General features: G+C 44.4%; 1 protein-coding gene across 1 annotated transcript in view; it reads right to left on the bottom strand.

Moving 5' to 3' along the window:
- The window catches only part of st3gal1l3 (ST3 beta-galactoside alpha-2,3-sialyltransferase 1, like 3), a 55,896-nt gene extending 41,133 nt beyond the window's left edge, over positions 1-14,763 (bottom strand). Inside the window, exons 1-3 of the mRNA XM_079590019.1 lie at positions 14,610-14,763; positions 13,936-14,199; positions 13,574-13,764 (exon numbers count right to left, since the gene is read on the bottom strand). Of these exons, the coding sequence (XP_079446145.1) occupies positions 13,574-13,764; positions 13,936-14,178 (434 nt within the window). The 5' untranslated portion in view covers positions 14,179-14,199; positions 14,610-14,763. The remainder of the gene's footprint in view (positions 1-13,573; positions 13,765-13,935; positions 14,200-14,609) is intronic.
- Positions 14,764-14,964: the final 201 nt, after the last annotated feature.

The raw sequence follows: 14,964 nt of genomic DNA, 5'->3' as shown, positions 1-14,964 counted from the left end.
TTATAATAGCCATATATAACAAGACTGAATTTCAGTCTATCCCCTTTTAGCCATATTCAGACCGATAGTAACCTGGCTTGAAGAGCGGGAACCTCAGAGACGGGGAGGCCCAGCCTGCCGCCATACAGATATCTTGCAAGGCAATCCCACTTGACCAGGCCCACGATGAAGCCATGCTTTTCGTGGAGTGCGCTCTAACACCCAAAGGGCATTGCATGCCCTTGGCTGCGTAATCTAGCGCTATTGCGTCCACTATCCATCTGGATAGGCTCTGTTTCGAAGCGGCTAGTCCCTTAGAACGTCCACTGAACGAAACAAAAAGCTGCTCCGTCTGTCTGAAAACGGACGAGCGAGACACATACGCTCTCAATGCCCTGACCGGGCAGAGAAAACTCTCGTCCTCAGTATAAGTGCGCTGCTATAGGCTCTTCGACCAGTGGGAGGGCAAGGTAGCCTCTGTTCTTGGCGTCATCGACAGCGGAGAACGCCAGAGAAACAGAGGTCCGCGTCCTGGTCGAAAACGGGGAGCTCCAAGCTCTAGCGACCTCTTCATTAAGCTCAGGAAGGAAGGCTTGGATGCAGGTGAAGCACGCTCCCCGGGCAGGAAATAGCCGTCCAGACGGTTGTGAGGGGGCTGCTCAGGCGACACCCACTCTAGGTCAAGGCTCGCCGTGGCCAGAGTGAGCACGCGAACTAGCTCCGCCTCGATGCTTTCTCTCTTTCCCGTCGAAGCACGGACCGAGGACCACGGAGCTCGCCCAATCCTCACTGCCCGACGCCAGGAGAGAGCAGGAATCCCCTTCTCTCAGCATCGCGGCGACCTCATCTTCGTCGACGACAGAAGCGGCGGCAAGCTGCGGTCGCTGTCCGTCAGGAATCGACACAGATGAAGCCGTTGACGTAGCTCGCGGGCGCACCGGCGAGCTTTGACGGCTTAGAGAAGGTTCCGGGATCCGCTGAGCACGGCGCTTCTTACTGCGCTACAGCGGACCTTATCACAGACCACAGCGGAGAACACGGGCTCATGCAGTGATGCAAAGCGAGTCCTCAGAGTCGCTAAAGGCAGCAATTCGCAGAGAGGGCAGCCGCCGTCTGCGAGCGCGAGAGCCGCGTGTTGCTCACCCAGGCAGGAAACACACAGAAGATGGCGGTCCCCGTTGGTGATTTAAATATATACACAATTGTTGGTGATTTAAATATATACATAGATAATGAAAAATATGCATTGGGATTGGCCTTTAAAGACATTGTAAACTCAATTGGAGTTAGACAACACATGTCAGGACCTACACATTGTCGTAATCATACTCTAGATCTAATACTATCACATGGAATAAATGTTGATGCCGTTGAAATTCTGCAGCAGAGCGATGACATCTCAGATCATTATCTACACTCTTAGAAGAAAAGGTTCTATATAGAACCTTAAAAGGTTCTATAGGCGCTTCGTATTTGGAACCCCTAAAAGGTTCTATACAGAACCCAAGAAAGGGTTCTTTCTTGTCATTATAGAACCTTTTTAGCATAAAAGGTTCTTTGGAGTTGAGTAAAGAACCCTATGGTTCTATATAGAACCCCAATGAACCCTTTTTTTCTAAGAGTGTAGAACCTTTTAGGGGTTCCAAATACGAAGCGCCTATAGAACCTTTTAAGGTTCTATATAGAACCTTTTCTTCTAAGAGTGTAGTCTCATGTAAATTACATTTAGCCAAGGCTGCAAAGCCGACTCCAAGTTATAAATTTAGATTGCCACTAAAGATTGCATGATCAATAATCTTCCTAATCAGTTTCATCATCTCAGCATCCCGGATAGCTTAGAAGAACTTGATATTGCAACAGAAACTTTTAACTCTCTCTTTTCCAGCACTTTAGACACAGGTACTCCGTTGCGCTTAAAGAAGATAAAAAAAAATAGTCCAACGCCGTGGTACAACGAGCACACTACGGGCCTTAAGAGAGCAGCCAGAGAAATGGAGCGCAACTGGAAGAAAACAAAACTAGAGGTATTTCGGATTTCATGGAAGGAGAGCTCGATTGCTTACAGAGAGGCTTTAAAAGCTGCTAGATCTGCTTTTAAAATCTGATTGAAATCTGATTTTTCAACCCTGTTAGAAAGAAAATAAACATAATCCTAGGTATTTATTTGAAACAGTGGCTAAACTAATGAAAAAGAAAGCTTCAAGCCCAGAAGTTTCCAAGCAACACAGCAGTAATGACTTTATGAACTTCTTCACTTATAAGATTGATAATATCAGGGACAAAATTATAACTATGCAACCGTCTACTACAATATCGCATCAGGGAGTGCATTGTAGTCTCCCAGAAGAAAAAATTTGATTCATTTGTTGCTATAAGAGAGGAAGAATTTAGCAAACTCGTTAATTCATCTAAATCGACAACTTGTATGTTAGACCCTATACCGACTAAGCTACTGAAATAGATACTTCCAGATGTCATAGATCCTTTTCTTAATATTATTAATTCGTCTTTGTCTCTAGGATACGTACCAAAAACCTTTAAGCTGGCTATGATTAACACTGTCTAACACTTGATGGCTGCTCTGTTAAGTCTTCGTCGCCGGTTAGGAACCTGGGTGTGCTCTTTGATACCAATCTTTCATTTGAAAGTCACGTGTCTAGTATCTGTAAACCGCATTTTTCCATCTTAAAAATATATCAAATTAACGCCATGCTCTCATTGACAAATGTGGAACAATTAGTTAATGCGTTCATGACCTCAAGGCTAGATTATTGTAATGCTCTACTGGGTGGTTGCCCTGCATGTCAGGAACAGAAGGGTTCAGAGACGAAAGCTGGTTAACTCTCTTTAATGGAAAAATAAGACACCGCCTCTTAGGCTGAATAAACAGAAATAGTCCTTTAACAACAGGTATAAGGAAGGTGTTCCGTTGATCTCTCCAGTAGTCGAGATGAATTCAGCCGGAGGCCCGGACAACTCCAATCCGATGAGGTAGGACCCACGGATGAGATGAGGATCCCTCTCCTATGCTCCACGGAGACGACTGAATAGCACAGAAGTGGCAAACACAGCAGAAGATAATTCTCCAGATAAACTGACACTCACGACAGGACAGGACAGGACAGGACACGGAACAACCTCAGAGAAGTAATGATTGTAGTCACGAACTTGCATGAGGAACAAACAATAATCCGACAATACAGACAGGAGAGAGAGAACAAGATATAGTGTGGACATAAGGGGAAGATAGAGAACAGGTGTGTTGATGGGAAGATCATGAGATCCAGCTGACGGTAATGAGAGGAGGAGGCAAAAGGTGTGTGTGCGAGAATGTAAGGAAAGAGAAGGTATGACACAAAATTACCAGCAGAGGGAGACAGAGGGAAGAAAACCAAGAAGGAGAGAACCAGGATCATGACAGTACCCCCTCCTCAAGGTGCGCCCCCTGGCGCACCAGAGGGAGAGGACTGACGGGAGCGAAAGAATTCGTCAATGAGTGAGCGGTCCAGGACGTCCCGGGAGGGGATCCAGCATCTCTCTTCAGGACCATAACCCTCCCAGTCGACGAGAAACTGATGACCCCTCCCCCTGGGGCGAACGTCGAGCAGTTTGCGAACTCGGTAAACGGGAGATCCTTCGACACGGACCTGGGTCATGACAGGACGAGGTGAGGCACGAACAACAGGTTTTACACAAGAAACATGAAATACAGGGTGAACCCGTCTGAGATTGGCTGGTAATCGAAGCTTTACTGAGACCGGGTTGAGGACCTTAACGACGCGGAATGGCCCAATGAATTTGGGAGCGAGCTTGCGCGAGGGGTACTGAAGAGGAAGGTTGGTAGTGGAGAGCCAAACCTTCTGACCGCAAGTATAACGGGGACTCTTCACGCGGCGTCTATTGGCGGCTCGAAGCGTAACGGAACGCGATTTACGAAGGCCGGAATTAACCATTCTCCAAGTTCGCTTGCAACGTTGGATAAACGCCTGTACGGAGGGTACCTTAGACTCTGTATCAGTGGAAGGAAAGAGTGGTGGTTGGTACCCTAAACAGCTCTGAAACGGCGAAAGACCGGTGGCAGAAGCGGGAGCGGAGTTATAGGCATACTCGGCCCACGGAAGCTGTTCGACCCAGGATGCAGGATTACGAAATGCAAGACAGCGCAACAGACGGCCAATAGTTTGGTTAGCGCGTTCGGCCTGCCCATTCGTCTGGGGGTGGTACCCGGAGGAGAGGCTGGCAGAGGCACCAATAAGGCGACAAAACTCCTTCCAAAAGAGGGAGGAGAATTGTGGTCCTCTATCAGAAACTACGTTCTCGGGGAGGCCGTGGACTCTAAAAACGTGATCAACGACGACCTGAGCGGTCTCTCTGGCGGACGGAAGTTTCGGCAGAGGAATGAAATGAGTGGCCTTAGAAAAGCGATCAATAACGGTGAGGATAACCTGGTTACCTCGGGAGGGAGGAAGTCCTGTGATGAAATCAAGGGCAATCTGTGCCCACGGGCGAGACGGAACGGGTAACGGTCTTAGATAACCAGCCGGGGGTCTATTACTGATCTTGGTCTGGGCGCAGATAGAACAGGAAGCGATAAAGCGGCGAATGTCTCGCTCACGGGAGGGCCACCAGAACCTTTGTCGAATGACGGCAATGGTACCTCGGACCCCCGGGTGAGCGAATAGTTTAGAAGAGTGACCCCACTGAAGAACGGCACGACGGGCGGAGGGAGGGACAAACAAAAGACCCTTAGGACAGAGTCGCGGCGTCTGGGTACGGGACAGCGCGCGCTTGACCAGACGTTCGATTCCCCAGTTAGCCGTGCCTACTATTAACCCCTGGGGAAGAATCCCCTCCTCCGTAGGCACGGTCTCTGGAGAAGGAAACTGGCGAGAGAGAGCGTCCGGCTTCTGATTCTTGGACCCCGGTCGATAAGAAATGGTAAAATCAAATCGCGTAAAGAAAAGAGACCAGCGAGCCTGACGGGCATTAAGTCTCTTGGCAGAACGAATGTATTCGAGGTTCTTATGATCAGTCCAAACCACGAACGGAACCGCGGCTCCCTCCAGCCAGTGACGCCACTCACCTAACGCTAGACGAATGGCCAGAAGCTCTCGGTTGCCTACATCATAATTCCGCTCGGCAGGAGTAAGACGATGCGAAAAAAAAGCGCAGGGGTGAATCCGCTCATCAGCAGCGGAACGCTGAGAGAGGATGGCCCCTACACCTACTTCCGAAGCGTCGACCTCGACGATAAACTGTCTCTCTAACTCCGGGGTAACCAGAATAGGAGCGGACGGAAAAAGATGTTTAAGGTGCTCAAAAGCCGCCTGGGCGGTCTCAGTCCAGGAGAACCGAGTCTTAACCGAAGTGAGCGCAGATAGAGGAGCCGCTATCTGACTAAAATTCTGAATAAAGCGCCGATAAAAATTTGCAAACCCCAGAAAACGTTGAAGGGCAACGCGAGACTCAGGACAGGGCCAATCGGTAACAGCGCGAACTTTGACAGGATCCATACTGATCCCCTGGGCGGAGATAACTGAACCAAGAAAAGAAACAGACGGTGCGTGAAAGGTGCATTTCTCGGCTTTGACAAATAGACGATTCTCTAAGAGTCGCTGAAGAACCTGTCTGACGTGCTGCACATGAACTTGGAGATTAGGAGAGAAAATCAAAATATCGTCCAGGTAAACGAACACGAATAGATTTAACATGTCCCTGAGAACGTCATTAACAAGCGCTTGGAACACGGCCGGGGCGTTGACCAATCCGAACGGTAAAACGCGATATTCGAAGTGGCCAAGGGGTGTATTAAACGCTGTTTTCCACTCGTCACCCTCCTTGATACGGACAAGATGATAGGCGTTGCGAAGGTCCAATTTTGTGAAGCATTGTGCCCCCTGCAGGATCTCAAAGGCTGAAGACATAAGGGGTAAGGGATATCGGTTCTTAACCGTTATGTCATTCAGACCTCTGTAATCAATGCAGGGGCGCAGCGAACCATCCTTCTTCTTCACAAAAAAGAACCCTGCACCAGCCGGAGAGGTGGAGGAGACAATAGTACCCGCGTCTAATGACTCGGAGAGGTACTTCTCAAGAGCCTTGCGCTCGGGCGGTGACAGGGAATAGAGCCTCCCGCAGGGAGGCGTGGTTCCCGGGAGAAGCTCTATGCCACAATCGTAGGGTCGATGGGGTGGGAGAGATGCTGCCCGGGAACGACTGAAAACCGCCCGTAGATCGAAGTACTCCTCAGGAACCCCGGACAAATCCCCTGGTTCTTCCTGAAAAACAGAAACAGTGGACACGGGAGAAACAGCAGACACAAGACATTTTACATGACAGGCAAGACCCCAGGAGAGTATAGAATTCTTAGCCCAGTTAATATGGGGGTTATGTTCGGTCAGCCAAGGATGGCCCAAAACTAAAGGAATATTAGGGGAATTAAAAATTAAAAAAGAAATAGTCTCTGTGTGGTTGCCAGATACGGTGAGACTCACCGGTGCTGTAGAACAGCTAATCTGAGCGAGAACGCTGCCATCCAGAGCGAAGACAGAAGTGGTGTCCTGGAGATTAATAAGGGGAATACCCTGCTCGAAAGCCCAGGTCTCGTCCATAAAATTTCCCTCGGCACCAGAGTCTATTAGAGCCGGACAGGTGGTGGAAGAATCAGTCCAGCGGAGGAAAACAGAGAAAGTCGTTCGGGAGCGTGGTAGAGGGTCCAGCGAAGAAGCGCTCACCAGTCTCCCTCTCATGACTGGTGAGCTCTGGCTTTTACCGGACACGCAGTAACAAAGTGCTTGTCCGACCCACAGTAGAGACAGAGGTGGTTGACAATCCGGCGCTGGCGTTCGATGGCCGAGATTCGTATCCCTCCCAGCTGCATAGGTTCAGCGTCGGTAGAAGTTAGCGGAAAACTGGCTGAGGATGATGGAGTGGGCGTGGTCAGGACACGGCGAGCGCGTTGGCGTAGTTCAAAGTGCTGTTCCACGCACAATGCTGAATCGATCAGAGGATCGAGGTGAGTTGGAACCTCTCGGGACAACACCTCGTCCCTTATCTCAGCATTTAGACACTCAGTGAAGCGAGCCACCAGGGCTGGTTCGTTCCAACCGCAAGAGGTAGCGAGGGTCCGAAACTCTACGGAAAAGTCGGAGACAGTGCGACGTCCCTGTCGTAGTGAAGATAATGCTCGAGAAGCCTCAGGACCATGGACAGAGCGATCAAAAACTCGTAGCATCTCCTCCTTAAACAGGGAGTAACGATTCAGACAGTCATTGTCGGCATTCCAAACAGCCGTTCCCCACTCGCGGGCCCTACCCTTAAGGAGTGAGACCACATAGGCTATGCGGGAACGCTCTCTCGTGTAGGTAGATGGCTGGAGTGAGAAAACGACCTTGCACTGGGTCAGGAAAGGCAGGCATTCCGTGGGTTCGCCAAAATAACAAGGGGGGTTATTTACCTGTGGCTCAGGAGCATCCTGAGCGCCAGGCTGCACCGCATCCATACGGATCAGGTGAAGCTGCTGAGAAAGATCGGCCACTTGAGCTGACAATGAGTCCACTACACGACGTGCCGCGGAGAGTTCCTCGTCGTGCCTTCCCAGCAAAGCTCCTTGCATCTCCACAGCGGCTTGGATAGGGAGTTCACCAGCACGATCCATGTCTGGTCGGATTATTCTGTCAGGAACAGAAGGGTTCGGAGACGAAAGCTGGTTAACTCTCTTTAATGGAAAAATAAGACACCGCCTCTTAGGCTGAATAAACAGAAATAGTCCTTTAACAACAGGTATAAGGAAGGTGTTCCGTTGATCTCTCCAGTAGTCGAGATGAATTCAGCCGGAGGCCCGGACAACTCCAATCCGATGAGGTAGGACCCACGGATGAGATGAGGATCCCTCTCCTATGCTCCACGGAGACGACTGAATAGCACAGAAGTGGCAAACACAGCAGAAGATAATTCTCCAGATAAACTGACACTCACGACAGGACAGGACAGGACAGGACAGGACAGGACACGGAACAACCTCAGAGAAGTAATGATTGTAGTCACGAACTTGCATGAGGAACAAACAATAATCCGACAATACAGACAGGAGAGAGAGAACAAGATATAGTGTGGACATAAGGGGAAGATAGAGAACAGGTGTGTTGATGGGAAGATCATGAGATCCAGCTGACGGTAATGAGAGGAGGAGGCAAAAGGTGTGTGTGCGAGAATGTAAGGAAAGAGAAGGTATGACACAAAATTACCAGCAGAGGGAGACAGAGGGAAGAAAACCAAGAAGGAGAGAACCAGGATCATGACACTGCAAGCTTAATAAACAAACTACAGCTAGTTCAAAACGCAGCAGCTCGAGTTCTTACCAGAACCAGGAAGTATGACCATATTAGCCCCGTTCTGTCAACACTGCATTGGCTGCCTATTAAACATTCTATACATTTTAAAATATTGTTGATTACTTACAAAGCACTAAATGGTTTAGCTCCACAGTACTTGAGCGAGCTCTTAATGCATTATAGTCCTTCACATCTATTGCGATCTCAAAATTCCGGCCAGTTAATAATAAGTAGAATATCAAAATCGACTGCTGGCGGTAGATCCTTTTCTATGTTAGAGACACTCTGAAATGTAATGAAATCAAACTGGATGCACCATTAGAATGTTTTTAATATATTTTTAATGATTTTAATATTAACTGGCTAGAGAAAAGCTGTAGAAAAAAACTTAAAGAGGCTGCTGTCAAGTCTTCAGCAGATGATGAAGGGTCCAACAAGGATTAGGCAGATGAGCAAAACTTTGATAGACCTGATAGTCACTAACAGACCCTAGCGAATCATCAGAACGTATAATTTACTAATGGGGCTCTCTGATCATAATATGACCATGGCTGTCCGGAAACTCATTAAACATTGTTTACCGAAATTTGCAAACGAAAGTAAACCAGGGAACCCGGGTATCCCCAAAAATAAGCTGATTGTTGTAACTCCCTGATGAAAAACCTCACAAACCTGATTGGGAAATATACCAAGACATTCAAAGGTACGCAACGAAAAGTCTCCTTACCATGGCTGAACAATGACACTTGTGCAAAAAGAGCATATGCATTGAAAAAACAAATACCGATCTCCTCATCTTTAAAGGATTGAGAAATGCGGTAGTCAGAGAACTGCGTAAAGCAAAGACAGCCTATTTTATGCAACTGATTGAGGAATCTGAAGGAAACTTTGGAAGCATCCCTTTGGAAGCACCTCAACAGCCTTACTAAACTTAAGCCTAGTCAACAAAAAACAATAACAGAATTGGAAGTGAATGGAGTTATCAGCACTAACAAATCAGCTATTGCAAATTAATTTAATAATTTCTTTATTCAGTCAGTGGAGGAGCTTGCTGAGACTTTTGAACCAGCAGCCTTATCACAGACCACAAAGTCTGAACCATCAAAGCTTTTCCAAATTAAAGAGATCAGTCAGGAAAAAGTACATAAAATCATTAATAAACTAAATAAGGCAAAGGATGTGTTTGGGCTGGCCTTTATTAGAACTCACTGCTCTGCCCTGGATAAACCTGTAACCCACCTGGTAAACCTTATCATCAGAGTGGGAAAATTCTCACAAAGTTGGAAACAAGCCATCATTACCCCAATTTTCAAGGTTGGCGCAAAGGACCAAGCAAGCAACTAAAGGCCAATCTCAATATTGCCTGCTCTATCCAAAATTTTTGAGCAGATTATCACAGAACAGCTAGTAGAGCATCTTGAAAGTAACAAATTTATCAACTCTAAACAGTTTGTATATAGTCAAGTCAAGCCAAGTCAAGTCATCTTCATTTATATAGCACTTTTAACAATGTAGATTGTTTTAAAGCAGCTTTACAGAGATAAACGTATAATTTAAGGTAACAGATTGTTTTGGCTTTATAGCGGTTCTTGAATAATGTTATTTTCCAGCTAAAGTTAGTTTTGATTGATTCACTTACGTCGAAGTGATCATTTGTTATTAAATTAGGGGCCGCTAAGACGACACCGTTTTTCTCTAAACAAACGCGAACCTGTGATAAACGCTGATGGCGCTCACGTGCGCATCAAGAATTACTTCTATAGTTATATGCGTTTGAATATACAGTGGGTGAAATAAGTATTGAATACATTACGTTTTTTCTCAGTAAATATGTTTCCAAAGGTGCTATTGACATGACATTTTCACCAGATGTTGGTAACAACCCTAGTAATCCATACATACAAAGAAACCATAACAAATAAGTTCAGAAATTAAGTTGTGTAATAATGTGAAATGACACATTTCAATGACACATGACCACAAACTCTTCTGATTATTCTTTTCACTCTGTCAGAAATCTTGCGAGGAGCACCTGGTCGAGGCAAATTCATGGTGAAATGATTGTCTTTCCTCTTCCATATTATGGCCCCAACAGTGCTCACTGGAACATTCAGAAGCTTAGAAATGCACCTATAACCAATGCCATCTAGGGATGGCTGACGCGAAACAGTCGTTCCAAAGCTTTGCGAGATCCCGAAGCGCAGATGTTTCGAAACACTGATCCGAAGCGTGATTCAAAACACCCATGTCACGTGACTATGACCAAACGAAGCCTCGAAGTGTTTCACTAAGTGTTTCATCAGGTGTGATCCGCCGAATCAGCGTTTGATTGACACGGTCGGAAACAGACCACACGATCGCACATCTGTATAAAAGTGAAAGCAACGCATATTGACCTCGTGGGTTTTTGTGAGAGGAGTTTGATTTTGAGATAGCGGATTTTTGGTGATATATTGACATTTATAGTGCGATTTGTTTAGTTATATTTAGGCTTACATTTAAATTTACACAACACATTGACCTAGAGACACAGAGTAGCCTATACATATAGTGACACATTAATAGATACATAGATATAAATATATATAGACAGCTAGATTAATAGATAGATAGATACATAGATAGATTAAAGATAGGGATAGAAATGTCAACATCAGACCCATCAACATCAACACCAGTAGAAACACAGGACAGTTTATGGGAACTTTTTGATACTCGTCGTATCCATCAAACCCAGATGATACACAATGCTACAGCTGATGCCACAGTGGAAGTGAAAAAATACATCAACGATGCGTATTTGCCCAGAACTCATGATCCACTAACTTACTGGAAAGAGAGAGCAGTAATCTTTCCTCATTTGTATGTCATGGCTAAAAAATATCTTTGCATTCCAGCAATAAGTGTCCCTTGTGAGAGGATTTTTTCAAAGGCTGGAGAAATTATCAATAAAAAAAGAAGTAGGCTAAGTCCTTCCACAGCAGAGAAATTAATATTTTTGAATAAAAATATCTAAAAAAGTGAGACATTGTGGCTTGATTTATTTTATTAATATTCATTTTGCAGGACCAAAATAACATTATGCACAGTGAGGAGCCTATAGGTTACCAGATTCACATATTAGAAAAGTACAATAATAAATAAAAAAAACAATTTTAATGGCTCGTCAAGGTTGTTTCAGATCAACACCTGCAAGTGACCACTAGGTGTCACCGTGGAGACGGGTGTCGGATTGATTCGAAGCCTCGAAACAATATGGACCATTTGGTTCAGCTGTTTCATTGCTTCACGAAGCCTCGATCTGCCCATCACTAATGCCATCATTATGTTTTGCAACAATTAGGTTGCGAAGGTCTTGAGACAGCTCTTTGCTTTTACCCATCATGAGATGTGTCTTGTGTGACACCTTGGCAATGAGACCTTTTTGTAGGCCATCAGTTGGGACTGAACCAGCTAATATTAATTTGCACTGACAGGGGGCTTGATTGCTTTTTAATTACTGATAGTTTTCAGCTGTTATCTTGGCTTTCCATGCCTTTTTGCACCTCCCTTTCTTCATGTGTTCAATACTTTTTCCCTGTGTCATTTCACATTATTACACATAACTTAATTTCTGAACTTATTTGTTTTGGTTTATTTGTATGTATGGATTACTAGGGTTGTTACCAACATCTGGTGAAAATGCCATGTCAATAGCACCTTTGGAAATATATTTACTGAGAACAAAAGGTAATGTATTCAATACTTATTTCACCCGCTGTATATGCTCAGGTTTGTAATTCCCTGCAAACCATGCCTAAACAAACTACTTGTCTTAAATTTTGATACAGAGTTTTATTTTATCACTTCGGGGTAGGTACGCGAGCCGAATTTCCCCACTACGCTTTATCTGTAGAGTGGTAAAGGGATCCTCCATAGGGAGAGACTAGTTGGCACTTCAGCACTGCGTTGTTATCCATTTGTAGATGGGCCTGGGTTTAATTGCATGTCCCCCGACAGTAAAATCAGAATCAAGAGAACACTGAAACCATGCAAATTGCGTCTTCCCTGGTCATCCCGCTTTCTTGGCGTGCCCCGACGAGCGAACTTAAATTGTTTAGATGGCAATGCTGTTTTTCTTGCTCTGCGTGCCGCGACGGGGGTGATCAGATTGTTTGGTGATCGAGTAGATGGCAAGGTATCCATATCCGAAAAAGTTAAATTTTAGTATTCCATTCTTGTTTACTGACCCACCTACCAGACCGGAGACCACAGTTTCGAATCCCGCTCGGAGTGGTTTGAGTAGGACTGGTTACATTTGGTGCCATTGACTTGGATGGGAGTGAGGTTTAAGGGGGTAACAGACCTTGACCAGTAAGAGCTGTGCTGGTAAACCTCACTCCCTTGGTCTCAAGAGTCGAGCTAGCGGCTGTGGTCTTTAACGTCTTTGTTAGGCCGCCTACCTTGGTGTGGGTTGAGTAGGACCGGTTACATTAGAACAACAGGCTTTTATTTCATAAAAAGAAACCAAAACACAAAGAAAATGTATTATTTGGAGCGGTGTTAAGGGTAGATTTTAGGGTAGCGCTGCGGGACCACTGGCCCGACAGTGGAAACGCAATTTGATTTTGGCCTCAGTGCTTGAGGACTAAGGCTATTGTCCCCGTTTGACATGTTGTTAGCCCTGGCCCGACATTGGAAAAGCGGCTTATGACATTGTTATTACAACTCTCGAGCTTATCTGCTATTTGTATCACAGCCACAATCCTTCAGAGGCTGGATTCCAGTTTCAGATATTGGCAGCAGTTTGTCTGCATTATCAAGACCAAACTATGCTCAGTTTCTGTTTTCAGAGGCATTTCATCAAACAAAACATTGCAGAACTTCAGTGTTTTGGAAACATGTTGTATGTTAGAAGCATACACCCCATGACATCTATTTAAATGTACTATTTCGTGCAAATAGTACATTTAAATAGCTATGCAAAGTTGGAACTGCCAAGAGACACTCGTAAAGAGTAAAACGTAAATGCTTCATACATAGTTCATACAACAACACCCAGACCAAGAAATTATTGTAATGATTTTGTTTTTAGTACTTGACTTACTATGCATCACCTCTTGCAATGCTAATAATACATAATAAAGAACACAACTTAATATTTTACTAAAATGAATTTAATATGCATCAATTTATTTTTAAGGAGTTCAAATTATTTATAAAAGGATCTATATGTAGAGAGAAGACCAATATGGTTAACTCAATGCAGTTAAATCACTCACCTAACGACAAGATCATGGGCATCAATGAGAGCACCATAGTGGGATCCTTTGAGGTTCCCAGAATTCCCCACTACAGCACAGGTTCTGCAGCGGCCTGGGCCAGCATCAGAGTAATCTTCTTCATTTGGGAAGATGCCAAATAATATCTCGGCTATTGCTTTGTAGTTCACTCTACTCTTATATTGCAGCTTCTGTTCAAAAATTATGGAAGAACATACATGATTATCAGAGCTGTCTTAATCTAATGGATTCCAGTGGTACAATCAAATAGATTTTCTTCTTCAAGGTAATTTAAAATGAATGTCATTAATGATATTGCATAGAGAATCCAACATTGTGGCAATTTTGGGCGAGGCACTTACTTGCCACCACCAATACAGGGTGTTGCTGAGTTTGCTGTTTTTCTTAGTCAGTAAGGGTTGGGTGTAGGGGTCATAGTGCTGTTGGAACCAGGTGTCATGAGTGAGGTCTAGCACACACTGACCACATGCACATGCTCCAAAGATATGTCTTAGTACAGAAGGTCGAGAGATTATAAATAGACAGATGATCACACTCACACTTAAGGTGATGTATCGAGCTCTTTTAGTGGCAAAGCACAGCATCTTTTACTTATCTCTTGAGCCCTTGAACAAGAAAAGTATTTTAGTAAAAATAAAGTAAACTTAGTAAAAGGTTTTTATATTATATTCTTTATTTTTTATCAAAGTATCTGAATTACACTAATAACTCTGCCCCAGACATGGTTAAATAGCAAGATTGATTAAACTTAATATTTAAATCAGTTAAAGTTAAATTTGTAACATCATTTCACAAATTGTAGTTCACCTGATCAAACCAAGATAGCAACATCCACATTAAAAATATAACAAGCATTAATTATTGAATTAACTTGAAACACCAGTCAGATTTAATTAATTAATTAAAGCGACTTTTACTTGTAATAACCATCTTGTAATAAGCCTGAACAGCTTTTTATCAGAATCCCTACTCTCTGATTTACTTGATGTAAATAAAGCTTTGAGTTTCAACCCACCTGTGCAGATGCAGATGCAGAGAGCAGAAGGATGTATGTGTATCAAGTCTTTGTTTATTCATTCATCTTTCTTCCAACAGCACAGATTATAGCTCATCAATGAGTCCTGAAGTTAAGGTAGTTAATGGTCGAACGTGTGTGTAAGTGTGACTGCGTGTGTCTGCCTTTACACAGCAATGAAAATATTTGAATAACTACAAATAAGCCTGGCTGAATCCTGTATGTTTCTTTGTTTTCAACCAGACTTCCAATCTTTGTCACATAGAAATTCACTTGACAGTAAAGCATTGATTTTGAGCTAGGGTGCAGTAAATTTACTCTTAATAAATTATGTTATTATTTAGGCTACTCTCCC

This window comes from Phoxinus phoxinus, assembly GCF_949152265.1.
Source record: "Phoxinus phoxinus genome assembly, chromosome: 19".
NCBI classification, from domain to species: Eukaryota; Metazoa; Chordata; class Actinopteri; order Cypriniformes; family Leuciscidae; genus Phoxinus; species Phoxinus phoxinus.
The sequence above is the reverse complement of the archived record's forward strand: the minus strand, read 5'-3'. Positions and strand labels throughout refer to the sequence as shown.